This window comes from Xenopus tropicalis, chromosome 1, assembly GCF_000004195.4.
Source record: "Xenopus tropicalis strain Nigerian chromosome 1, UCB_Xtro_10.0, whole genome shotgun sequence".
Taxonomy (NCBI): domain Eukaryota; kingdom Metazoa; phylum Chordata; class Amphibia; order Anura; family Pipidae; genus Xenopus; species Xenopus tropicalis.
This window is the reverse complement of record NC_030677.2, coordinates 179,887,806-179,915,038: the sequence shown is the minus strand read 5'-3', so window position 1 is coordinate 179,915,038 and position 27,233 is coordinate 179,887,806. Positions and strand designations below refer to the sequence as shown.

At 37.4% G+C, this 27,233-nt stretch overlaps 2 protein-coding genes across 2 annotated transcripts in view; one reads left to right on the top strand and one right to left on the bottom strand.

Annotated features, from left to right (window-relative positions):
- rasa1 (RAS p21 protein activator (GTPase activating protein) 1) overlaps nucleotides 1-1,322 on the top strand; it is a 45,572-nt gene extending 44,250 nt beyond the window's left edge. Inside the window, 1 exon segment of the mRNA NM_001113831.1 lies at nucleotides 579-1,322. Within this exon segment, the coding sequence (NP_001107303.1) occupies nucleotides 579-662 (84 nt within the window). The 3' untranslated portion in view covers nucleotides 663-1,322.
- A 1,296-nt stretch (nucleotides 1,323-2,618) lies between these two features.
- ccnh (cyclin H) lies at nucleotides 2,619-9,531 on the bottom strand. Its single transcript, NM_001016256.2, is given in 9 exon segments — nucleotides 2,619-2,959; nucleotides 4,036-4,096; nucleotides 4,967-5,078; nucleotides 5,792-5,862; nucleotides 6,517-6,680; nucleotides 7,256-7,466; nucleotides 7,991-8,064; nucleotides 8,408-8,530; nucleotides 9,414-9,531. Coding segments are annotated over 9 exon segments (972 nt in total). The 5' UTR covers nucleotide 9,531; the 3' UTR covers nucleotides 2,619-2,920.
- Between the last annotated feature and the right edge of the window lie 17,702 nt (nucleotides 9,532-27,233).

The following is a 27,233-nucleotide window of genomic DNA, read 5'->3' as shown; positions in this document are numbered from 1 at the left end:
GAAAGAGTAAGAACTAATAAGAAATGAACATCACATGAACAGCTTTTTGGTAGTCTATATAGAATTTATTTCCTTGGCTATATTAAAGAAAAAGTACATCTTTAATTTTAATATCCCCTAAAGTGTACCCAAAATACAATTTTCCTTGCATTCAGTGTGCTGTTGTTTCTAAAATATAAGCAGCACAACTGAAGTTCTTTTAGCTACTTCATAGTATATGGTGAAGCTTCTGCTGCCATTTCTGAGCTCTCCTCTCTCTGTGAAGACAGAGAGGAACCTGTGCACGCTTGCTGCCTCTGCTCCAATGGAAATCAACCATCTCCACAGATAGAGAAAAAAGAGCTGCAAAGAAAAGGAGGCAGAGCTTCATGCTAGACTAGGAAGTAGCTATAAGTGCTGCAGTTGAGCTGCTTGTGCGGTAGAAATCGAATGCAGGGAGAAAGATGTTATTCTGGGCATTATTAAGAGTCATTTTAAAAATAGAAAAAAAGTGTTTTTTTTCTTTAAAAGAAGCCGTGGTTGAGTGTAACTAAAAATATCTCAATGTCTAAACATATGTGTATTTTATATCTTTACAGCATGTTCTAAAAAAACTTCTGGCGATTACAGAGCTTCTTCAGCAGAAACAGAATCAGTATTGTGTATCTAACAACACCAGGTAGCAGCTGGCAGCAGATATTCGCATGGATACGGCAAGCGTCGACTTGACGTCACTTCCTTCTGCTTTTTCCAAAAACGGCATCTATTAGCCACATCCTAAGCGATGTGTTGGACTGTGCTGCAACAATCCCTCTGCTGGTGAGTACCTGGCGGCAGATTGTTAAGCTATCGGTGCAACCCACTTGCACTTTTCACACTTTGAACTGACGACCACCGACTCTGAGCCTTCATCTGCGAGTCGTCTTTCACGTAGCCAAATGCGAGAAGATGACCGATAGCACATTTCCTTGTATTATGCCAAAGTGAGTACATCCAAAACCTGTCGGGATCAGTCATTTCTAACTGGATTACAAGCTATTTTTATACCATTCTTTCTAACTGGTTTCTTTTATGACTGTTCAGCCACCATGGTTTATAAATTTACTGTTAAAACTGACAAAGAACAAATGCTCTTTTTTTTTTTATACCTTGTTTGTTATGTCTTTTCTGGGATCATATTAAGTTCATGGAAAGCAAAGTTTATTATGTTTGTGCCACTTTGTTATGGTAACATTTCTCCAACAAAAACACCTAACAAGGAAACAAAAAAAATGTAAAAGCTTTTTGTAAAATGTTTACACCAGTAAATAATTTGATTTAAAATAAATTTATTAATGAATGTTTCTCCTGTGCATGCATTAAACAGTTTGTTTAAATATCTGTTCTTTTGGCTTGGTCAATTGAAAATTGAGAAAACCTGAAATCTTTGGAAGAATTGCATTTTTTAAAAAATGTTATAGTGCAAAGAGATGATTCCTGGTTTGATCAGACCATAGAGGGTGTAGGCTAAATATTTTGGAAGCCAGTTCTGTACAGCCAAGAAGTTTGTAAAGTAGCTCCCACCAGCATAAATAGCTTCAGAGACGTAACTGCTGTATATAGAACCCTTATGCACAATGCAGCTGATATCATCTTAAAAGCTGTGAAGAGTAGTGTAAATTATTAAGGTAAGAACAGTTTTGTACACTGCGGGCTGCCATCATTTATTATCTCGTCATCTAGCTACTAGAAATATATAATATATGTGTAGGAGATCAGAGAACCCTGTCCCCTGTTTCTCAGTCTGTGATATCATCCAGTCTAGCTACAGACTGGGGAGGCACCCGATTGGCTCCAGAGTGAGCAGCCAGTACAAAGGGTTACATATGTTTTGCTTTAACTCTCATTTTATAATTGCCCAAAGGCCTACTTTAGCATTGCCCAAACTCTGGGGTTGGGGGTCTATCTATAGGCCAGTTAGGGTAGGCTCTCTTCTACTTATACCTGATGAAAGTTCTTGTTAGATAGGGTGAAACTTTGTCTCTTAGATGTTCTTAGAACTATGACAATGACCATTACATAAATGACTTCCTGTATTTGTAAATTAAGAGAGGCGTGAACTAAAAAGGACAAAAAAAACCCTACTCTCTACCAGGAGTCTAATGGGAGTGTGGAAAGCCAAAAATGTACTTAACACCCAGGCTTCAGAACAGAATAAAATGCTGTTAAATGTTGAGCAGTGGTAAACACATGGGATTGGGATAACAAAGCAACGAAACCAGTTATTATATAACGAGAGCTGTTTAGGGCTATGCAATGGCCACTGGTGGTGGGAATTCATCGATTTTGTGAATCCATATGATTATTAGTTTTGAATTTACTGAGTGCACAGCAAGAATCATTGGCAGAGCATGATAGATATAATCCATATAACACTGAAGTGCTTTATTATATTTGCAACTATTGTTTAAGAAATCCGCCCTCATCCAGTATGGTGCTTTTCATGGGGTAAAAGCCAAAACAAGTGCCCAATTCGAGATCTCAATACAAAATTGCAACTCCTATAAATTTCAGTAATTAATAAAAAAAAAAAAAAACTTTTCTAAATAATGAATTGCTAAAATTGTTTTCAGTCAGTCACTTCAAAATAAGTGCACCCCTTTTTGGGGTATAAGGTATGGACATGTTTATTAGTTATTGTATTGCATTTATAAAAATATAATTTACAGAGCTATTTTCATAGAAAAACAATGGACATGGACTTCATCGAGCTGTTTAAACAAACACTTCTTTCGATTTCCAAAATCAAAGTTTTGTGGTCCACCTTGGTCAGCTTCCATGTACAAATGAACATTCTCCAGGAGGATTTCACACTATATACAAGTATTTATACAATATGTCCATTTTCCATATTGCAGCCAGAGCATGATTCATAGATAAGGCAATGGCACCCACAGTCATACTATAGAGAATCTGTAAAGTCTTCATCAGTCCACTCTTCCTGCAATGACAAAGATTTACGTACAGATGTTTAAATCAGTGGTGCAGATACTACTGGTATACTTTGTAGCTGTGTGCTAATATATTTTACAGTAGGCAAAAGAACAACTAAAATCTGGCCATACACTGAAAGATTTGTGTTTGGTGAAGGCAGCACATGAGCAGATCTTTTCCTGAAATGCCCACCATAAGGTGGGTAATATCAGATCCCATTGACAAGCTATCAGCATGAGGACCGAATCATAAGGCAATGTGGTCCTCCCCTGCCAGGTTTTTTAGGCAAAAATCAGTCAGGTAGGCCTGTCTGAGGGCCCCATACACAGGCCGATAAGATGCTGATGTGGTCCATTGGCAGGTTTTATCTTGGAGGGGAACAGGACTGGTACATTATACAATGCAGATCACAGCCCCTATCTTGGGATTCTCTTGGATCTCTGCATGCAGCACTGGATTTTCTATGCTGATACCACAATTCTCTGCAGATGCTCCACACCCAGGGATAATACTGCTTTTGTTTGGCTGTGACTTAAGCCAGTAACCTAGTAAAATAGCATTTGTTGCACTGGATATTTCTGCAAGTTGTACTGCACAGCAGAAGGCAAAGGTAAGTGCAATGGGTATACTTTGGGCATCATTATCATAGGTATTCCACTATAATTTTAGTTTACACTAAAGAGTGACAAGAGGCATAACCCACAGGGGAATCTTCATGTACAGGAATTTTGGTCACATTAGAAAATTCTAGGTATGAGAACAGGTTTTCTAGATTAAGTAGGCTGAATTGCCGCTGCTATAATTTGACTTGTGTGAATGCTGCCTGCACTCAGGATACTACATAAACTATTAATTAACTGTATTTTCTAATAATTACACAAATGCAAATTATAACTTTTCTGCGCTTTTGCTTTAAATACAGTATCATTCAAACCACAGCCTGGATGCTCATGTCTGTACCATGTTAATTAAACAAAAATGTCCATTTTAAAACAGCAAAAAATGAATGTTGTTCATTTAAAAAACAATTCCAGGTGTATTTCATGAAAAGAAATCTACATTATGAGGAAGCAATATACCAACCTCCTCTGTTTTAGGTTTCTTTGATATATAGCCATCATCTTCATAGCCTTTTCTCTTCCGTCTAAAACAAACATTTTAAGAAAAACTGCTTTACTTGCTGCAGTTATTAGCCAACAGTATAGTATAAGCACTAATATCAGTATAAAAACCATGTTTGGAAACTGTACACTGTACTAGCAATGGAGAGAAGCCCAGATGTTAAATGGCATGCCAACCCCAAAATAAAATTTTGCCTAATAAAAGAAACAATTCTAAGCAACTTTGCAATATACATTTGTTATTTGTATATTTAACTGCTATTAGAAGCAGTGTTTGTCTGTCCTTTCCTATTCTCTGCCCTGGTGGCTCTGACTCTTGCAACAATGTAACACAAGCCAGCTTTTGCAACATTGTTTAAAGTCATAACCAGGAGTTCAGCAAATGCTGCTTTCAATTGGCAATTACATTTACAAATAACTTTTAAAACACTATCAATTTGTAATAAATTCATACTGGAAAATTGCTTAGAATTGTTTTCTTTTATTATGCAAAATATTTTTTGGGTTGACGAGCTTTAAACTCACATTGGCCTTCCTGTTCTGGCCAAGGAAATGAGACATGAGAGAAAGTAGCCACTGGCCACAATATGTGGCAAACAAACACTATAGAATTGGTAAGGTCAGACTCGCTTTGTCTTATGGGTGAATAAATATCTCCGTCATTGGCCTGACTAAAAGACTTGAGTTATAATGCTTTGCCTTGGGTAAGCCAATCTCTCACTTCTGGAAATAAACAGATAATCAGCAGTATATGGCAAAGGACAGAAGAATCTTTCTTGCAAGACCTAGCTCTAACATTTGCAACACCTCAAGTTTATTTATAGGCCATATAAGATCCGTTTTAAATATTATTACATAGGATTATGTTATGCTATCAGCGAATTATAACTTACGCATTAATACTTAAAGTGACTTCAGTACTATGGCAATTCTCCAGCCTCTTCTTTAAAACTGCAACTTCATCAGATCTGGCAGGTTCATATTTGCTCACAAGTATCTTGAGCCCTATATCATAAAAATATATTGCATTAATTATCAGCATAACTGGTTGCAAAGCTTTCCAAAATGAATAAACCCCCATCTTCCAGTAAGGCACACTCATACCATAACTGTACGGTAGATGTTCATCATGTTGACTAGAGACGGAATGCTGCTAACTTTTTTTTTTTTCCCCTTCTAAAGATTTTATCAGTAAATATTGACCTTTTACATCTTTTCTCTTGATCCATCATTTAGTGATGGGCTGTCCATTCCCTTACAGGAAATAATGTCACCTGACAGGAAATAATGCAGCTCCAACTGTAACAGGAGGAAGTGTGGGAGTAAAAGGCAGAACTCCTTCCATTAATTGGCTGATGTGACCTAGCATGTATGTGTGCCCTTGGCTTGTTTGTGGGTGCTGTAAAGATCCCAGGGGGCAGCCCTTAGCACTTAAAATGGCAATTTTCTATTTAGGATTACCCAATAGCACAAACTACTAAAGTATATTTTTATGAAAATGGTTTATTTAGATGAAGCAGGGTTTTACATATGAGCTGTTTTACACAATATATTTTTATAGAGACCTACATTGTTTGGGGGTGTATCAAGCTCATGATTGGATACATACAACAAACAATGTATCCAGAAAGAAACATTATATTTGCACAAGGGAAATGCACACTGTAAAACTTTAAGCAGTATAGTCTAATAAAAGTAAATTAGAAATAAAAACTTACGTCTCATGCCATCATATAGATGTGACATGGTTTCTTGATTTTCTTTTAGCGAGAGACATTCTGTTAAATAACTAAAAAAAAAAAAAAAATAACAGATGTACAATATTTCAGAAATTAGATCAGATTTTCAGGTTACTTCAAAGAGTAGCAGAGAAAAGGTTATCACAGGGGCTACAAGTTGTACAAAAAGCCACATATGGGTTACTAAGGCCGATGTATCCATTAGTCATACATCTTAAGAGGAAATGGATTGGGCTAGGGTGTGTATAGTATACATACAGAATACAGAAGCACACGCTACACACCAAGTTTCATCAGTGGTAATATGATTTATAGAAAAAAAAAAAAAACTTGAGCCCCATGTGACATTCCTTTGCAACATTACTAGTTCAGGTCTGAGCAAATTGTTGCTCTTAATAGCACTTAGCAATTCCAAAAAGCTAGATCATTTTAGCAACATCAAAGAGAAACAAATATATGATATATTATAAGACCATGCTGTCTCTGTGCTTAGTACAATATACATATGTCAAGTCTTTAGAAAAACAGGTTTTAATTTTTTTGTAAATGTTAAATTATTTGGAATAACAAACAAAATTTAGGGGCTACTAGTACTGGACATCTGCCATCAGCTCACACAAATATCATATAAGTGATAATGAATGATTTGGTTATCCTGAATAAAACAAACTATAATAAAAATAATATACTTTTTGACAAGCTACCTTTCCATGTTTAATCCGGCACGTGAGGCAGTTGATAAGATAGCCGTGAGGGCTATTACTGATGGGGCAAACAGCAAACATGCATCGGTCAATGCAACACGATTGAGAAACTCATCGGCAGATTTTCTCAACATTTCTGGATTCTCCAGCATTGGATATCGAGTCTTAAAAATAAAAAAATGATATAAAAATTTAACTTTACATAATTACTATTAAACCAAAACTAAACCATAACTGAATATGGCTGAAATAATGCAACAGAGTGCACTTTAAAAGGAGCAGTTTACCTTTAAATTAACTTTTAGTATGATGCAGACAGTGATATTCTAAGACAATCTGCACTTGGTCTTCATTTTTTATTTTTATAGTTTTTCGTTTGTTTAGCTTTTTGTTTAGCAGCTCTTCTATTTACCCTTTACTATTGCTATTTACCCTACCAACCAGGAAGTGGTGTGGAATATAAATAGAAGGAGGACGTAAAGGCAGGAAAAGTAATAAAAAGTAACAATAACAATAAATTGTAGCCTTACAGAGAAATAGTATTTTTGCTAGGAATAGGCCATTCAATAACATACTAAAAGATATCTTTAATGCAAACCACCCCTTTAATATAAATAGTAGAAGTCAGCATGCATAATATTCCAATGTGCAACTTAATCCTGTAATAGGCTATGGGTAATATTTATATTTGTCTTTTACATTTATTCCTGCATATATGTGGGTGGGTGTGTTACTTTACCTTTAGATCTATTAGAAACCCTTCAAAAGGTCTGTAAGGATTGTGCACTATAAGGTGGAAATTCAGCTGCTGTATCAGTAACAGTTCATATTCTAAGATCTGTTCTAGAATCTTCTCCTGGCCAAGCGGGTTTTCTCCTAGGTTGCCGACAAACTGGACACTGGATACATTAAATTCATCGACTTTACAAGCCAAGAACACACAGGTCAACCTAAGAAAAGCACGAAAACATTGAAAATAAATGCTAAAATCCTTCATATTAAAATATCCAGAGCGCCAGTGCACATCTTGTTTAACCCAATCACTGCTTAAATCCTTCTCGTTACAGAGACCTGTATCCCTGACAAGTCAGCAGCAGTAGCCAAAGTAAGCAAAATACAAGTTGAGTGTGGCCAATCTTTGGTTAGTACAGGCCTGCTGAGAAGACAGTTTAAAGGAGAATGCAAGTCAAAATTTAAAAAGCATACAGCCCAATAGTCCTCCTATTGTTTAGTGGCTCACCTAATCACTTCACATTTTCTAGAACAGGCTGCCATCTTTAAAAAGGTATTCTCCCTTCCTTTCCCTCCTTGCTTCAATACTGCACATGTGTTTCATTCCCTATCACATATTGATATTTATGAGAAAATAAAAAAAAAAATGGGCAAAAATAAAGCTTCTCTATATTATCAGGTGATATTTTGTGGGTTACTGCACCTTATCTCCAGATTACCTCCAAGACATTCACATGCTTACATTATTATTCTTGGGTGATGTTCCATGACTGAATTGTTGAGGTAGAAGCGTTTAAAATACATGCAGGCTGTTCCCTGGAAGAGAAAAAAAAACATAAGGCAATATTGCCTGTTCAAATTCATATTGCAGCAATTTACAGCTCAAGTATTTGTAAGGACTCGCTGGACTTTTATCAGTTTGCACTTTTAAAGGAGAACTAAACCCTAAAAATGAATATGGCTAGAAATGCCATATTTTATATTATAAACTGACTGTACTGGCTTAAAGTTTCAGCATCTCTATAGTAGTAATGATATAAGTTGTTACAGTTGTCACAGGAGCTCCCCATCTTGGATTCTGCATCTACACAAGGTACAGCGCTGGGGAATATGTTGGTGCTTTATAAATAAAATGGTTATCTCGTGAAATCTCACTCACCAGAACAGATTTTGGCATTGTGGGTTTGAAAGCGTTGCAGAAATCCAACAATCTCTTCTCGTAGTATTTGCAAATGACCAATTCCTCATGCGTTTCCAGATTAAATATTTCAGAGACACGAGCCTGAAAGTAACAGCAACATAAATATTAAAATGAAATATTCCTGAAGGTCTTCTTAACCCTGTTATATGATAAAAGTGGATATGAGTATTACACTTATACTCTATATAATAATTATATTCTATTACGAACACAACATAGGTTTGATCACATGTTGCATATGGGATATTATGATTGGGCCATAATACAAGTGTATTACCGCCCAGTCATAACATCCCATATGCCTGAAAGTAACAGCAACATAAATATTAAAATGAAATATTCCTGTAGGTCTTCTTAACCCTGTTATACGATAAATGTGGATATGAGCATTACACTTATACTCTATATAATATAATAATTATATTCTATTACGAACACAACATAGGTTTGCTCACATGTTGTTGCATATGGGATATTATGATTGGGCCATAATACAAGTGGATTACCGCCCAGTCATAACATCCCATATGCCTGAAAGTAACAGCAACATAAATATTAAAATGAAATATTCCTGTAGGTCTTCTTAACCCTGTTATACGATAAATGTGGATATGAGCATTACACTTATACTCTATATAATATAATAATTATATTCTATTACGAACACAACATAGGTTTGCTCACATGTTGTTGCATATGGGATATTATGATTGGGCCATAATACAAGTGGATTACGGCCCAGTCATAACATCCCATATGCAACAACATGTGAGCAAACCTATGTTGTGCTTGTGACTTTAATATATGACTGGAACAGCTGAAAGCAATACTATTGGCAGTAAGTAAAATAAGTAAACTTTTAAGACAAAGATGCTTGTAGCAATCCTGCTGAAGTAAAACTCTGAGATGCAGTGTTCAGATATAAGTGGGCAGTGCCATTTAGTGTCATGGCGGTTGCGTTTACCTTCTCCGCAGCCTGTATCTTGGCCCGATACCTGGCATTAGCCTGGGCCCGCAGGCGCTGCGGCTCGTCATCATTCAGAAAGGTCCAGTGCTTTCTCTGGGTGCTGTTGTGATACATGGCTCTCCCCCGGGGAAAGAGTCCCACACACGGCGCGCAGAAATATTACCTCACCCCTAACCCTGACTGGCGCACAAGGAATGCGTCACAGCACCGCGCCATTAAAGGAGTAGGTTGCTAATAGGCTGCTAGTGTTACTGTGTGACTCGGTGATAGCGGGCGGGTAGAAGGTGTATGGCTTGTGCCGTGTGCGGTTCCTTTCTCTGCAGCCAGATGGGAATGGGATTTGACTGAGAATCGCCTCAGAGAGAGTAATCAGCCCAAGTGTTTAGTGGGAGGAGAGCAGGCACTTAATTAGGCAGAACTGGCAGAGAGAAACTCATGTCTCCATGTGAGGGTGGGGTGCAATGCTATATACTGTGTATAGACAGTGTAGGTTATTCTTGAACAAAGCTTATTAAACTAAAGGTGGCCATACATTATAAGATTTGGTTGCTAGTAAAGATTGCCCAATGAGCTCATCTTTCCCCGATATTCCCACCTAAAGTGAATGGTATGAGGCTGACTGAACCATCAAATGAAAAGAGATAGGAGCGAGGGCTGTTTCATTGTTACGATGCGGTCCCCGAGCAGACTAAGGGGCACATTTACTAATCCACGAATGTCCGAAAAGTGTCCAAATGCGTTTTTTTCGTAATGATCGGTATTTTGCGATTTTTTCGTAAATTGTCGTGACTTTTTCGTAGCCGTTATGACTCTTTCGCAAATTGTCGTGACTTTTTTGTAGCGTTACTACTTGCGCGAATTGTCGCGACTTTTTCGTAGCCATCGCGCCGAGTACGAAAGTTTCGGATTCATTCAAGCTTCAGTATCGTGACTTTCCTTGGGCCAGGTTGGAGCTGCAGAGTGCCATTGAGCCCTATGGGAGACTTTCCTTGGGCCAGGTTGGAGCTGCAGAGTGCCATTGAGCCCTATGGGACACTTTCCTTGGGCCGGGTTGGAGCTGCAGAGTGCCATTGAGCCCTATGGGAGACTTTCCTTGGGCCGGGTTGGAGCTGCAGAGTGCCATTGAGCCCTATGGGAGACTTTCCTTGGGCCGGGTTGGAGCTGCAGAGTGCCATTGAGCCCTATGGGAGACTTTCCTTGGGCCGGGTTGGAGCTGCAGAGTGCCATTGAGCCCTATGGGACACTTTCCTTGGGCCAGGTTGGAGCTGCAGAGTGCCATTGAGCCCTATGGGAGACTTTCCTTGGGCCGGGTTGGAGCTGCAGAGTGCCATTGAGTCCTATGGGACACTTTCCTTGGGCCAGGTTGGAGCTGCAGAGTGCCATTGAGCCCTATGGGAGACTTTCCTTGGGCCGGGTTGGAGCTGCAGAGTGCCATTGAGCCCTATGGGAGACTTTCCTTGGGCCGGGTTGGAGCTGCAGAGTGCCATTGAGCCCTATGGGAGACTTTCCTTGGGCCGGGTTGGAGCTGCAGAGTGCCATTGAGCCCTATGGGAGACTTTCCTTGGGCCAGGTTGGAGCTGCAGAGTGCCATTGAGCCCTATGGGAGACTTTCCTTGGGCCAGGTTGGAGCTGCAGAGTGCCATTGAGCCCTATGGGAGACTTTCCTTGGGCCAGGTTGGAGCTGCAGAGTGCCATTGAGCCCTATGGGAGACTTTCCTTGGGCCAGGTTGGAGCTGCAGAGTGCCATTGAGCCCTATGGGAGGCTTCCAAAATCATGCAAAGTCTGAAAGGTTTGCCCACCGTTTACGAGCGCTCAATACGAAAAAGTCGCGACAATATACGAGCAAATTGTAACGGCTATGAAAAAGTTGCGACAATTCGCGCCAGTCGTAACAGCTACGAAAAAGTCGCGACAATTTACGAAAAAGTTATAACGCCGATGAAAAAATCGCAAAAAATACGAAAAAGTCGCAAAATGTTTGTTTCCAATCCGAATTTTTCCCATTCGGATTCGTGGATTAGTAAATGTGCCCCTAAAGGTAGCCATACAGTGGCAGATTTAAGCTGTCGATTCTAGTCCTTTAGACCGATTCTGCAGCTTATCTGCCAACGTATGGGGATCCCTGCCTGACTGATATCTGGCCAAAAATCGGACAGGTGTCAATGGGGTAAGTTTCATTGTTTTTAGTTGGATTGGGGACCACATAGGCTCATTAATGCAGTCCTTACCCCGTCTGCTTCTATCTGCTCCCATCTCCGTCGTTGCAATTTGATCAATATTGCCCACCTTAGGTTAGATTTTGGGGGAAAACCTTAAAAAAGCAAACCTGGACATACAACGCCTGGGGTGCACGTGGGAAATTTCAGAAAATATGGGAACCCTGGCTAGATGCCAACCCCAGTATATCTTTACCAGATGATTAACCCACGCAGAACCTCTGGTGTACTTTGACGAGCGGATATTACATGGAGTTTAACCTTAAAACTGTCACTAAGTTTATAATGTAATCAATTGTACTTAATGATGATGTAAGTGCCAATTTATTTTATCTGATTTTTCTTTTGTTTATTTGTGTGTGTTTGTAAAATGCAAAATAAAAACCTTTTAAAAAAAAATCATACCTGCCCAATGACAATGTCAATGGCACTGGCATGTGGTGTAGTGATACACAGATTTGCCAGAAATCTGTGGATTGGTTGCCTTTTGGTTGCAGAAAATTGTGTGGCAGTTAGAAAAAGAGAGGGAGGGTGCAGGCTCCACAAATACTTTTCTTAGAAATAGGCCGTGGAGGCTAGCCCCCCTCCCCCCCCAAAAATATAGCCTACCAGCACCTTTTTGTCAGTGCAGAGTAGCACAAGTGGGGTAAGCATCACTAACTCCTCTTTTTTTTTTTATCTACATGGTGTTGGCACTAATGTGCATTTTTTTTTTTTTTTTTTATAAAAATCTAATTAAAAATTGCCAGTTACACTAGGGTTGCTAATGCAGCCACAGGAGCCATTATAAAGTAAGGTAAAGCCAAAAGATAATCTTATAAAGCTAATAAAAACTAAATTAAAAGCACAGCACCAGTGTTAGACTGGAGTGTCCTGGGCCCACTAAAGAGGGGCTTCTAACCTAGTTGTGAACTCCTCAGGCATGCCTTCTCCCCCCCCCCCCCACCCGCAAGCACGTTATATTCTTTTACTTGTGTCATCTTAGGTGGTGAGTTTGGAGGGCCTAAGTTACTGACAGGGATCGGTCCGAGGTTACCAGGACCCACCGGGTATTTCCTTGTGTCCTGCCAGCACAGTCCAACAGTGCCTACGTGTGAGTTACATCTATTCTCATAAAACAAATGATGGACTAAACCAGTGATCCCCAACCATTGGCTTGTGAGCACATGTTGGTCCCAGTGGCTTCAAAGCAATTGCTTATTTTTAAATTTCTGGCTGGGAGGCAAGTTTTGGATGCATAAAAACCTAGTGTTATGCCAAACAGAGACTCCTGTAGGCTGCCAAGTAGCCAATCAATCAAAACTCTTATTTGGCACCACTGGAACTATTGTGATGCTTGTGTTGCTCAACAAAACTTTTTTTATTTGAATGTGGCTCACACGTATAAAAGGTTGATGACCCCTGGGCTAAACAATGTAACAAGAGCCTCATATGACTAGATGTCTGGTATGCACCAGTGGGCATACTTACCCTTGTGTTTGGCAGTCTCCTCTGCCCATTTCAGAACAGTTGTAATTATTCATTTTTCTTATTTTAAATTATTTCCCACAAAGACTAAGGGCAACCATAAAACTTGAAATTGCCACTATCCAAGAAATTCCAATTGTACCTGACTCTCATATTGCACAGTATTTGGCAGTGTTGCTAAAAGGTTCCTGCTCTATCATAGGCTAGCTCTACAGTTTGCAAAATTCTAAAGAGTAGAAAAGTTCTCAGGGAGGTGTAAGTCCCTAGACTATAAGTAATGTTAATAATCTATGTGTAAAAGAAGGTTGGTCCCATACTAGTAGGGATGCCTTAGCAGGTGGGGAGTTCTATGGCAGGCCCAGTAGGACAGGGGATTTGGATATCAACTAGAGGCTGCCAAAATCTTATGTATTGCACCTATGCCCTTATCATGGGGAATTATATGTATAAATTATTTACATCTATACTTGCTTTAATCTACTAGGTAGATACCAGCGGTAATGGTAAGGCACCCACTGAGTCTTGTAGGAAAAATTAATAAACATTCCACAAGGATAAAATAGACCGTGTATTGAAGACACAAAGGGCCATCATGGTGGATTCAACACACTCTTATGTACTTTGGGCAGGTAGGAAATAAGGGCAGATAGAAAATTGTGTAATCCATTTTGCATTTAGTGAATTTTGTAAAACATCATTCAATCTAGGCTTAAAATCACCCACTAGATCCTTAGAACAACCTTGTTGCTGGATTACTATAGAACTGTCATTTTTTATTTATGTATTTTCTTTCATCTAAATTAGGATGTACCGTTGGAAAATGTATCAAAAGTTGGGATAATTTATAATCAGATGTCTGCAAAAATGTCTAAATGCTATTATTAGTTGAACTGTGGTCATATTTCCCCTTTAATTTCCAGGAAGAGTATCCAAATTCAGAAATGCCATCCCCAAAATCCTTCAATTGATGTAATTTTCATACAAGTTTATATTTTTCAACAGACCATTTGAATTTGTCAAGTTATACAGTAGGTATAAAAAAAAAACTTGCCCCTTTAGAAAGCAAAGAACACTCTCCTACTCTAAGGGGCACATTCATCAAAGTATGAATTCGAATCACAAAATGGGAAAAATTCAGATTAAATACGGTAATTTCTGATGATCGGAAATGTCACGAAAATGCTTACTTAAAAATCGTAATAGTCACTAAAATATCGCAATGGCATTCCGAAAGTCACAAAATTTTCGTATCTGAACGATCGTAAATGGCAGGAAAACCTTTCTAACTTTGATCCTTCTGTGCATGATTTTGGAAGCTTCCCATAGGACTCAATGGAACTCTTCAGCTCCAACCTGGCCCAAGGAAAGTCATGATAACGAAGCTTTAATGAATCCTTTCGTACTCATTGCAACAAATATGATTTTGTCGCACAAATTGTCGCAAATTATGAAAAAGTCACGCAAATTAACAAGTTGCAAAAAATACACACAGTTCGAAAAAATTTTTTTTGATAAATGTCTGACATTTGTGAAAATTAGTTTATTCAGAGTTTAAAAAAATAGAAGTCAGAAAAATTTAGAGTTTTAGTATATCTACCTCTGAGTTAATGATGAGACAGATTAAAGATCGGAGTTAGTATTAGTTGTAGCCTTCTTTTTCCCACATCTGAGAAGTGTTTACACTCCTTCTCCTGGAGGGAAGGAAGACTAGCACTGTCGGTCTGCGATCTTGAGATTATTAAACCACAGGAGAATGGTGCTGTTGTGAATGGTTCATCGGTGGATCCGGATGTTTCTGGACACTAGCTGCTGCACTCGTAGTTCCTACTTCCACCTCTGAGTCACCAAAAGTGACATCCGAAATGAGCATTGTCCTTCTCCTGCATGACCAGTTATTGTAATGATGGGGACATTGAGGTCTGCCGGTATACTGCTCATCTAGCTACATTTTCAATGATGTGGTTTGTCTTAAATGTAAGTGCATCCGTATGATATGCCTCTACTGCTTAGCAATGTTATTCTAGGTTTTTAGCATAATTTAACAGCTTTTTTTCACAGTGGTACTTCGGTGTGGGTTTTTTGCCGTAAGACTTTCTCAGCTTTAGACTCCATTATGTGCCAAGTTTCAGTATACAAGAGGTATACAAGAGGTTATGTTTTGACCTCTCTCCAAAGTCATTCATATTTACTTTATAGGTGGGTAAACCAGGCACAATGGTGAAAAAATAGTGGTACAACAGGGATAAAGCTCCAAATTAACTGTTCATATATAAACATCAAAAAGCCTTGCAAAATGCACATATAGATGTGATTTAGTGAGTTTGGCATCTGCAGTGTCACAATACTATTAGTTTGAGCATGGTTGTGCACACAAAGATCTTGCCAGACAAATGTAATTGCCTTTTATGAGGGGATGAACAGATACCTAAAAATTGTGAAATCTACTTAGATCTTGATAAAGCATGTGATACAGTACAGTACAAAAGGTAACTGATTAAATTAAGGAATATTGGCCTTTAAAATAGTATTTGTACATATCATACAAAAATATATACAGTAAAAGATTCAGAACTGAGCAGCAAATTGCCATATTAGGTTCAATGTTGATAATTGCAAGGTAATGCACATTTGTGGACAACAGACTGTACAACTATTGGCAGTGTCACTCAATGGCTACCAAAGCAAATAGAGTTTGCTCTTAAATTAAAAAGAGCATTGATTTGAGAGCTGAAAGCATGGATTTGCTTCTATATAAAGGCTTTGTAATACCTTGGGTATGCAGAGCAATTTGGGCCCTAGTACTTAAGGAGGATATTAATGAGATGTGCAACTAAACTGGTAAGAAGATTTAAACAATTAAACTATGAGGAAAGTTGGGGTTGTTTTCTTTGCATTTGCAAGAGAACATGATTACTCCTTATGAGGACAAAACAAGAGGTCACCCCTTTAGACTTGTTTAACAGAATTTTTCAAATGTCCTGCCAGGTGATGTGATGGCAGACTCCGTTAATGTCTTTTACAGGCTCTTACATGACATCTAAGCATAATACCCAAGGCCATAGTAATCCCAAGATCTACAGTTTTATATATTTAGGTGTATTTTTTAAAAATTCAGACTATTTTAGAGTCTTGCATTTTTCAGATTTATTTTATGAAAATTATTATATTAAATAAAAAGAAATTACTATTTTCATTGCATCACTGATATCTTACCTGTGTAGTCATCTCTGCATTCAAGCCATTTTAACTAATTTATATGAGAGCATCTTGCAATTTCCTTTTTAATGTCGGCCATAAACTGAAAAACTGGATTTTCTGCAAACCCTGAAAAGGGGGAAAATACATGCCCTATTCTGTCCTGCAAAGTAAGTAATATTGGGTAACCACAATAAAAAAAACCCCAAAACATGATAATGTTAATAACTTTCTCACTTTGTGCACTCGGCTGTTACGAGTGTGTGAGATTATCAATTGGATGCATATTGTAATGAACGCATAAAACATTTTCATGCTCTACAGACTTACACCATTAATTAGTTACTACATGTGATTAAAAGAATTTATAGTCGTTTATGAAAATTAAAATGTAATGCAGTTGAAATTAAAACAAAATTTATTATTTACTGAGCTTTTGTAGATGTTTTGTTTGGCAATCCAGCTTCACTAATTGTATTTCTTAGCTTATCTCGCAAACCCACGTTTACCTAATTTTTCTTGTCTTTATAATGAAGTACTTCAGCCCCCATTATATTGTTCTGGTTTTTTCTATTCATACTTTCTTTTCACATTCTCTCACCAAATTCCCAAGTTTTCTAGAATTATGTATTATGTGTGTGTTTTCTAATGTAAAGTTAGTGGAAGACAGCTAATGCGTGTCTTTAGGGAAAAATGTATACAAATGTTTATGTTACTTTATTCTCAATGTTTGTTTGTTTTTTTTGTTTGCTATATACTGATTTATTACATTTACAACTGGTTAGTCCAATATTTCCCCATTTATCAAAAACTTTGGTGTCAGGAAGCACAAAACAGTACGAATAAACTGACCCGAGACAATGTACATGGCCAAAATAGCCAACAGGTTCTTGTTTTGTGCCCTGTCAAAGGCTTGATCCAACCCTAACAAGTATTTCTCTGTGTTTTAAACTGTAGCATAGTTAACAGTTTTTCTTTTGGAATGATATATAACACTTGGACAGTAACATTTATTAAAGCTCCCTTAAGGACTTTGGTAAAAATACCTTTAGGAGCACAGGTATTAATTGCTCCCTAAAGAAGTCTGCAGTCAGCCTGTCTTGGCCTGGGATTTTTTCAAGCAGCAAAGATGCTATACCTTCTTTCTCTTGTATCTTTTACTATGCAAGTAAAACCATTGTGTAACAGTACCTAGCCCTGGTGATCTAGTGGGATTGCGGGGATGCCCTCCGTCTTCCCTGGCACTGCATCAAACTCGGGTGTGCGTCCCTCTATGTTTGACACGCGTACAATGATGTCATGTAGGGCAAAAATACAAATATACAAATGGGCAGTTGTGCATATTCTCATCGTCTAGCGTAGGTTCTGTTTATCTAAAGTTCCTGGATGCGTTTCCTGTCTGATTTCTCTGTGTTTGACCTTGCCTGTTCCTGACTTTGAAGATTGCTGCCTTTCCTGACCTTGCTTGCCCAGAACATTTGCCCTGGTTCTCTCACATACAGTAAGTCCTGGTGGCACCCTAATAGCAGAGGATTCCTCCTGAAGCGAGAGGTGGGTGTGAGTGCTGAGTCCTTTGTTATATATATAGTGGATAATGTACCTACTACTGTAATTTATGAAGACATTATAAGTCACCTGAGAGTTCCATGACCATATAAAAGCACGAGGCTGCAGGCCCTACTAATATGTGTATATAACAACTTTATTAAGAATAATGAAGACAAGATATATTTTGTTCTTAATGTTTTATTAAGTTATTGATGAGATCTGTGAATTAGACAGGTTTCCGGAGCGGTTATCTCTATATTTTTTATATGAAGCTATTGTATCTCTCTGGGGGATTTCTGATGTCCTGTACATTCGTGATTTTATCGGACAAATGTATTTTTTATTCTCTCCGGTTCTTGTATTTGTTTGGCGCTCATTGTACTCAAGGAATTGTTTGCCAGTTGAGTCTTTTTTTAGCACTATGTCAAACCCATTGTAGGTCATATTGTTCCTGCCTTCAAAGTGCAAAATGTATTGCATTGTTGAAAAACACTAGTTTGAGTAGTCTTGTTGGATTATCTAGGGACATTGTGCCTGAGTCATACAGTTTATTTATTTCTGTCTTGTTTGGCTGATTTCCTTTTCCTTCTTTATTTAAGAATATCATTTTTGCAGATAAAGATTCTTTTGTTCTAGGGAAGTCATTTGTTGGGCCAAACATAATGGTGTGTCGATATTTTTTGTCTTTAAAACATCTGTCAACACTGCTTAATATACAGCGCAGTGTATATGGCTCATACTCATCTGAATTTTTCCAGCAAAAGTTGCTAAAATTTTATCTAGTTCATAGTGTGGATATTTTTTTATAGTTCTTGTGGTTTCTTTTGTCTCTTACATAAATAATTGTAAAGTTGCTATCACTGTTTGTTTTTTTTAAGGTTGTGTAATTTTTCTATTGTATGATAAACCTGCACTGGCACTATGGAGCGACTTTTTTTTTTTTTTCTTCCCTCTTCTTGGCAGGTGTACATGCGCAGTAGACTAAAAAGCAAAACACTGGCTTTTTAACAAAAGAGAAGAGTGATTTTAACTTTCTGTGTTCTTTAAGCTGTGCAGTTTTCATCAGGGATGTTTCAGCCCCTACAGCAGCCCCAAGGCGGCCTAGGGAATGCTGCCCCCCCACGCCTCCATGCTTAGATTTTTGTGTCAGTGGGGGCCATGGGAGGGCTATATTGCTAATGCAGAGAGCTCAATAGCGCTCTATGCACTTTGATAGACAAAATATTGATTCAAACATCAGAATTTTGAAGTTATCAGGAGTGGCTTTTTTCTGCTACAGGTAACTTCAGGGGTGCTCAACTCACCTCATGGCAGCAGCACCCCTGGTTTTTATATACTATCTAAGCTAGTTTCTATTAAATTTGTTATTATTTTTATGGTCTTTGCCAAGAAAGTATAATATTTTATGAACTTTTGATCTCTGCATGCTTGTATTGGATGTACAATGCTAAAATTAAATCCCAAATTTTAACTGCAATGCATTTTTAGTGGCCTATGAATCTGGGTAAATATGTATTTGTCTTATGAATGCAGTGATTAGGTTTATGCTACAGTAGAAATGAGTAGCTATGTAGCAAATTGCTCCCCACTACCTGAAGTCTTCAAGCTACTTCCTATTAGAATGACATTGAATTTATAAGGGGCAATTACAATCTGTTTTCTTTATATAGCACTTAACCCAAGTAGAAGTCATACCGATTTAAGAGTTTTAACATTTAAAATGTTCACTATGATAAACTTTACCACCTTCCTCTATAAATAAAGAATAAAAACAACAGAAAATCCAACCTTTTACTAGGGATCTAGAAATAGATTCATTTGAAATTATATTGATTACAAAAATTACATTTTATCTTTATTGGACAGAGCAATAGCGAAGGGGCTAATGCAGGACATAAATATTCCATCAGGTTCACTTTTGAAGGTTCCTTAATGAAGTCTCAGTATGAAACAAGTTGTTAACCCAATTTGAATGTAAGTATGCAGTTTACTCATGCTGGACAACTTAATAGAAGAAATTATAAACACTTTACTTTTTTGTTTACTGATATTATTTGCATCATATTTCTAACTCTTTATATTTATCTGTTAAACCTAGTAATTGTAATAATGAAATACTGAAAACAATCAGGTTTTACACTCAGGGTTTGTTTTAATATCCAAGGCAGGCTATTATTCCATTACAATGAATTGCTGTCTGATAAGAATAGGCCCTGTCTGAAAATTCTATTTAGTATAAACATCCAAGTTGACATTACATAGAGCCCAAGTTTAGGTACCTGTTTTATAACAGATTTATAACAGATCAGACTATTATGAAGGAGAAAATGGGGAGAATTACAGGCTGGCTGTGTTGTTGTTTAGCAGGGCACATAGGTAGGTGTTGCTGGGGTAGGGCGTTTATGGATTGTGCAGTATGGGCAGTAATTTACTAAATCTACACTTAAGCTGACCATACATTGAAAGATCTGCAATTTATATATGTATCATAAAGCTTCAATCAGTATCCACATTCCTTTTGTTTCAATGTACCCTCAACCCCGCTAGATTGTAAGCTCTTGTGAGCAGGGCCCTCTGATTCTATTGTTACTCTGTATACTCTTGTTTGTTAAACTTTTTTAGATCCCTGTTTGTTTAAATGTATTGTGAAGCGCTGCGTAATTTACTGGAGCTATATAAATAAATGATGATGATTTTTCAGGCTTACTTTACATACCATGGATAAGCCATTGTTTTCATTCTCTTCCAGAATCCTGTCTGCAATCCTCAAAAAAAAAAACTGGGATTGGGGACAGTTTTATATATATATCTGGAACATTTGCAACAAACAAACTGTGAGTCAAGGTTCAGAACAAAAATATTGTGTTCTTCTGTAAGTATTAGACTAACTAATCACTTTCTGTCACAATGAATGTTGGACGTACCTGTCCAGACACACCCTTTGTAACTGTCATTTGCTGTTGATAATAATCCCCTCTGCATAGGAAAATTTCGGCCCAGGTGCATGTCTTACAGTCCTGTGTCAAGGCCCAACTGCCCTTACTGGGGTTGAATTCTGGACCAAGGGGAAAGCTGGGTTCAGATAGTACAATTCATGTTATTCAATGGGGTAAGAAAGCTCAGTCATATTCAGGCAAAAGTCGGTGAAGACAGCAATCAGCATGGTCAGAATCAAAGCAGAAAGTCAGGAACCAGAATATCAAGTAAAAATAGTAATTTAGGCGCACCCAAACAGACCTATATTCAGGCAATGTCCTTGGCATCCTTTTATTTTGAATTTGGTGCCAAACTAACATGCCAGCACCACGTCTCACATCGTGGCCATGGGCCTCGCAATTTTGGATTCGATGGCGGTGGACTCAACATCCTGTTATCAGTATTAATAACATGTATTTCTGAAGCATCAACATATTGCACAGCACTGTACAATAAATGGATGTATACTAGTGATGAGCAAAACTGCCCAGTTTCACTTTGGCAAAAAAATTGCAAATCAGGGGGTGTTTTTCTTTTACTTAATTTTGTTTAATTTTTCTTTCACCCGTTGCACTGAAGTGAAAGGCTGTTTTTTTTTTCTTTAAAGAATTTTTTTCTTGCACCAAATGCATTAGAGTCAATGGGTGTTTTTTTTCTACTCTCCTTCTTTACTATCTCTGTTGATGGCATGTTAAAATCTCTTTTTCTTTGATCATATTAGCACCACTGTCAAAAATTATTTGTTACACAATATTGTCAAAATCCATCCCTTTCTGTCACAGGCAACAGCTAAGATGCTCATCCATGCTCTTATCCTATCCTGCTTAGATGACTGTAACCTGTTACTAATTGTTCTCCCTAACTCAGGCTCTCCCCTACTACAGTCTATTAAAAGCTGCTGCCAGAATTCCCCTCCTCTCCCTTCCCTGCTGAAATTCTATTCACAGCTGTCTTTAAAGCAAATAATAACTCCTTTTCCTAACCTTGAAAGTCCTTCATTCCTCTGCACCTCACTACATCTCTTTTCTTGTGTTTCCATATGTTCCTAGCCAACTCCTCTGCTCCTCCTCTGCAAGTGCTTGGTCACCCCCCCACTACTATTGCTGTTTCCTACCTTAAACCTTTCTGCCTTGCTGCTCCTTACATTTGGAATGCCATCCCCCTGAATTCCTCCAGAGAGAATCCTCCATCATTCTCTTCAGAAATAAACTCCCTCTTGGAACACTTGCATAACACCTGACCCAGTTCTGGCACTTATAGTGCAGAGACTCTGTATTCTGCAGCACTAAATATCCTCCTATTTGTGTCTGTACGTTATGCTCTTTGTAAGATTTATGGGGCAGGGATCTCCTTCCTCTTTTCTCTTTGACACTTTGCTCTTAATCTTTAATGTAACTGAATTTTGTATCTATTATTGTATTGACCCCTGTTTGTTCTGTTAATTTATTGTTCCTCTGTACAGTGCTGCATACAAATAGCTCTCTATATAAAAAAATATACATACATACAAAATCAACTAAAAGATTTGAGCAGTAAGTACATTAACTGTAAGAGAAATCAGTGCTTTTGCCATCCAGTTTGTGGACACCTATAACATTAAAAAGCATAGTAATAACCTGTATATCATACAACCAGCAGAAAATCATACAATCAGAGCAAAACCAGGGAACTGGTGGGCACACAGCCTACCCACTACACTCTCCTACACCCCGCCCTTGTCCACTCGTGTCCCCCACTCCTTGGCTGTTCTCACTTTATCATCAACTTTATCTTTTAATGATTAAAATGTAGATGCAAGTAAATTCATGTAACATGGAGACCCATTTATCAGAATTCCAATTTGTGTAGTATAGATGCCAAAATTCATAAAAAAAAAGAGAAATCCTTGAATTATGAACTTTTTATCTTAAATAGAACAAATTGCTCCCCCCAAAATACAAATAATACTTTGAAGTAAAAGGACCACAAAAAAGCGCCTATGACAGCTCCAGCTCCCATTGACTTCTACATGACCTTGACAACTTTTAGATGGTGTATTTTTTGTACACTTTTTTCGCAGTTTTGTCACTTAGTAATTGGCAAAAATATTGTAATTTTAAATTTAAAAAATTGGGCCCTTTAAAGTTATTTTTTTTTCCAATTAATAGGTATGTTTGAGAGATGTACAAAAATATATTTTATTACTCAAAACATTATCAGCTAAAAATCATTGTACTGAGAAAATGAATCAGTAAACCTGTTCTTACGTTAAAGATCATAATATAAAAAATAAGTACCTGGAGAAACTATATCTAAATATTAAACAAAAATAGATATGAAACTACACCAGTATTTGGCAGGTAAAATGGATAACAATTTATAATTTATAAACCAGTAAGGTACCAATTGCCAATTATGAATAGGACAACAAAGAGAGAGATTATTGTGACACAGACCAAACAAGTTTAATTTGTAGGGTAGAATATCAAAGTAAATCAAGTATAGAGTAAATTCACAATATTCTTATTAAATATGTATTTATTCAACCAAAGAAAAATTGCACGTATCTATGAGAGCTTGGTACTTAGGTTCTTTTGCCACTAGAGGACACCGCTTACCTTACTTACAATATATTTCAATGGTTAACCTGTTTGAAAAATAATATTAACACAATATCTTTGGGGTAGATTTATCAAAATATGAGATTTGAGTTCTCTACAAAAAACTCACCCTTTCTATTTATTCCTGTGGAATCTTTAGAAGTGTATTTATCAGTGGGTGAAAGTTACAGTTCACCATTTGATAAATGTGCTTTAAAAAATCTCCTAGTAATGAATAGAAAGGGGCGAGTTTTTCTGTGGTGAGCTCTAATCTCACATTTTGATAAATGTTACCCATTTAGATTTTGCTATAGTATATGCCATATGCCTGTATCTTATTAAATGAACTGCACTTTTTTGTTGGCACCAATTCTACTTGTGTTTACTTGTACATTAAATAGATAGGGTAAGGATTTTATTTCAAAATGTTTTGTATTTAGAATTTATGTATGTTCTGTGAAAATAATCACTGTTGATACACATGCCAATATTCTCATGATATGAAGATGATGATCATTGTGATTATTTTGCTTTATATTCAGCTAACATATTACACAGCTCTTTGTAGAGATCAAACATCATTCCCATTAGTTCCTGCTGACAAAATGCTATAACTATGACATATGACACTCTTGCTCTGCTCCCTCTGTTACAGCCGGGTGGTCAGGTTGCTGTTTGTTCAATTAGAATCAGTTGTGATTCCCCAGATCTGTGTGTAGCAGTCCCCAGTTTTCCTTTGCCTATATTTAAGATATCCTTAGGGGAGAGCATTTGGGGGAGCAGAGCATTTGCGGCGGGAAAGCATTTGCAAAGGTTATTTGTTCCAAAGTGATTGTTTACAAGTTTACAAATGATCTGAACCAGTTTAACAAGTTGTTGAATTGACATCTCTCATTTCTGTTTATTACAGAAGTGGACAAACACTCCAACTTATAAGGATGGACACTTTTTGGGTTTAATCTACTAAAAATCTTTCCCTTTCTGATTTTAACAGTGTCCTCTTCCCCCTTTCTGACCATGATATGGTTACATTTTCTGTCTCACATTCTCCTTTCCGACCTGCTTCTTCCTCCACGTGACATAGACCTCCCGGCATTAGCTCACTCTTTCAGGTGCAGTCTTTCCTCCTTTAAGTAGATGTCAGATCCTGATACCCTGGTTAGCGGTACAACCACATACTAGCCTTCACCATTGACTCATTTGTACCCCTGCAGCCCAAATGTACTCGGGTTCAAACCCACACCCCTTTCCTTTCTCTATTGATAGCATGCTCATTAACCCTATCAACTCAGCACGTTGTTTGGGGGTGACTTCTCTCTCTTCTTTTCTGTCCATATTAACACCACTGTCACATTTTCTTACCAAATTTTGCCAATATCTGTCCCTTTCTCATGCATGCTCTGACTGTAACCTGCTACTAACGGGCCTCTCTAACTTCTATATAACCCCCCTACAGTCTGTCTTAAATACTGCTGCCAGAATTCTCACCTGATCCAATTGTGGCCGATGCATCAAAATTACAGCAATTGCAATTTGTTGCAAATTTGACACAACTGCACAGAATTCCGGTTGACATAATTTCTGGTGTTCCATGTGCAAGTGACTTCTACATCCTATTCGTTAGGTGAAAATGTGTTGCCCTTATTTACCCACGGCACTTCTGGAACTCTGGAGGTGGTGGTAGCTCCAGGGTTCCTCTGTGCCAATAGTTGCAGGGGCACTCATTTCGGAACAGGAGCCGGGATGGACTGAGCAGGGCAGAGTGCAGATTGCATTTTGACATGAAGCTTTAAGAAAATTTGTGGGACTGCAACTACACTTGCAGATGTAAATGACCCCTGACAAGGCAGTTTTAGCAATTGTCACGTTTTAAAAAAGGCAAAAACCACAATTGCAGTTAAAAAGTAAAAAAAAAAACTGTGAATTCACTTTGCATTGGAGGGAGGTCAATTTATCAAATTCAATTTTTTTGAAATTTGAAAAACCCATAATTTTCAGTGTCTGCCAAATTTCAATTTAATCTCAAAAACCTGAAAGATAGCTTGAATTTTGCTAGTACAACTCTTCTACATGATGAAGAATATTTATAATAAAGATTTTTTGCGCATAATAAGTCTCAAAAATTCAAATTTCAGAAACTCAAATTTAAATTTGTGATTTTTGCTCACTACATTGCTCACTACATATAAACCAAAGTTTTCTCTGTTACAGGACATAGTGAGAAATTTTGCTTAAGAATTAAGCAATAAAACTGCATGGGAATACTGGAGGTTAGAAAAATGTACATGGGTATCCTGTTCATAGTACCAAACAGTAATAATATACTACGTTGTTTCTTTTTTTTTTGTTTTCTGGATTTATGATTTTGAGAATAGTTTAATACATAAAACAAAAAATAAATCAAGACAAACTGAAGTGCACCACAGCTGCTGAGATATATTCCCCATTTTATAATAAATAATGGCTAAGGTTCTAATTTGGAAAACCTGTGCACTGATGAATAAATGATATTGCAATATTTTATTATTGAATGATATGATCTGCAGGAAAATTAAATGTATAGCCCAAGCTGTGCATTTTTTATATACATATGTCAAACAAAGGGGAATGGGAATTAAGTGTGTTGCTCTGGGCTACTGTGAAAACTTCAGCAAAAAATAACTCTGACATTTTAGAATCTACAGTTACAGATTAGCAAATCGCATTAAGTGGGATTAAGATGTGGGAAGCTGACACCTGCTGTGTTGCTTTAGGTCATGCTTAGTATAATAGGAATACTTTGAGATATGAAGTACTGTATGTCTGAGTAACTACCAAAATGCAGAATTAAAACTCATAATCATAAACACGAAGAGATGTAGAACACTTGCATAATGCAAATAAAAATATGACGTTAGTAAATAGTGCTCACATAAATGTCACCATTTAGTACATAAATCGCACATAATCTGTATGGAAGTTATTGCAATCTATTTTATCACTACATGTTAATGTTGCATCTAACAGTGCTGTATGGGAGAACATCAGCGTTTCTACATGAAGATATTTAGGCTTTTCATAGAAGGAGTCATTATAACTGTTATTATTGTAAAAGGATAAAAGCTAAAAAAAAATTGACTAAACAGCTACAATTTCAACAAGGACAGCTGTCATTGGGGGCATTTATCAATACTGGGCAAAATTGCCCATGGGCAGTAACCCTTGGCAACAAATCAAATTGTTGCATTCATTGTTTTACTTGAAGATAGTTGGAAAAAGCAAATCACTGATTGGATGCTATAGGTTACTGCCCACAGGCAAATTTGCCCAGTGTTAATAAATGAGCCTCATTGACTTCTACATCACCTTGTAAGTTTTCAGATTGATTTACATTTGCTTTTTTCTCGTTTTTTTTGCTTAATAAATCTTGAAAATGTGTGGTTTGCCACAGCGAATCGAACCAGAATCTTTTATTTTTCAGTGATAGACAGAAGTCAGTGCAGTTACAGTGTGCAAATGAATCAAATGCTTACTAGCCATATGCTATGGAAGAAGTACAGGTATATTCTGCTTTAAAGGGGGGAACTGAGGTGGAAACCCTAAAAGTGGCCCGTCTGATGCTCCCTTAAGGGCAAATATCCTCAAATGGTCTTGCTAAAAAATAATCTTACAATCCATTTCTTCCTTACTTTTTCTTTCCAGTACTTGAAACATTATGTAATACTTTGTACTTTATGGCTGTGTCAGACTTCCCGTATATCTAGCCCTGCAAAAATTGATTTCAATATAATTTCTGAAATATATAGTAACCTTGGTAACCCTCTAAAGGCAACAACGGCTGGGTAAGGTTGACAAG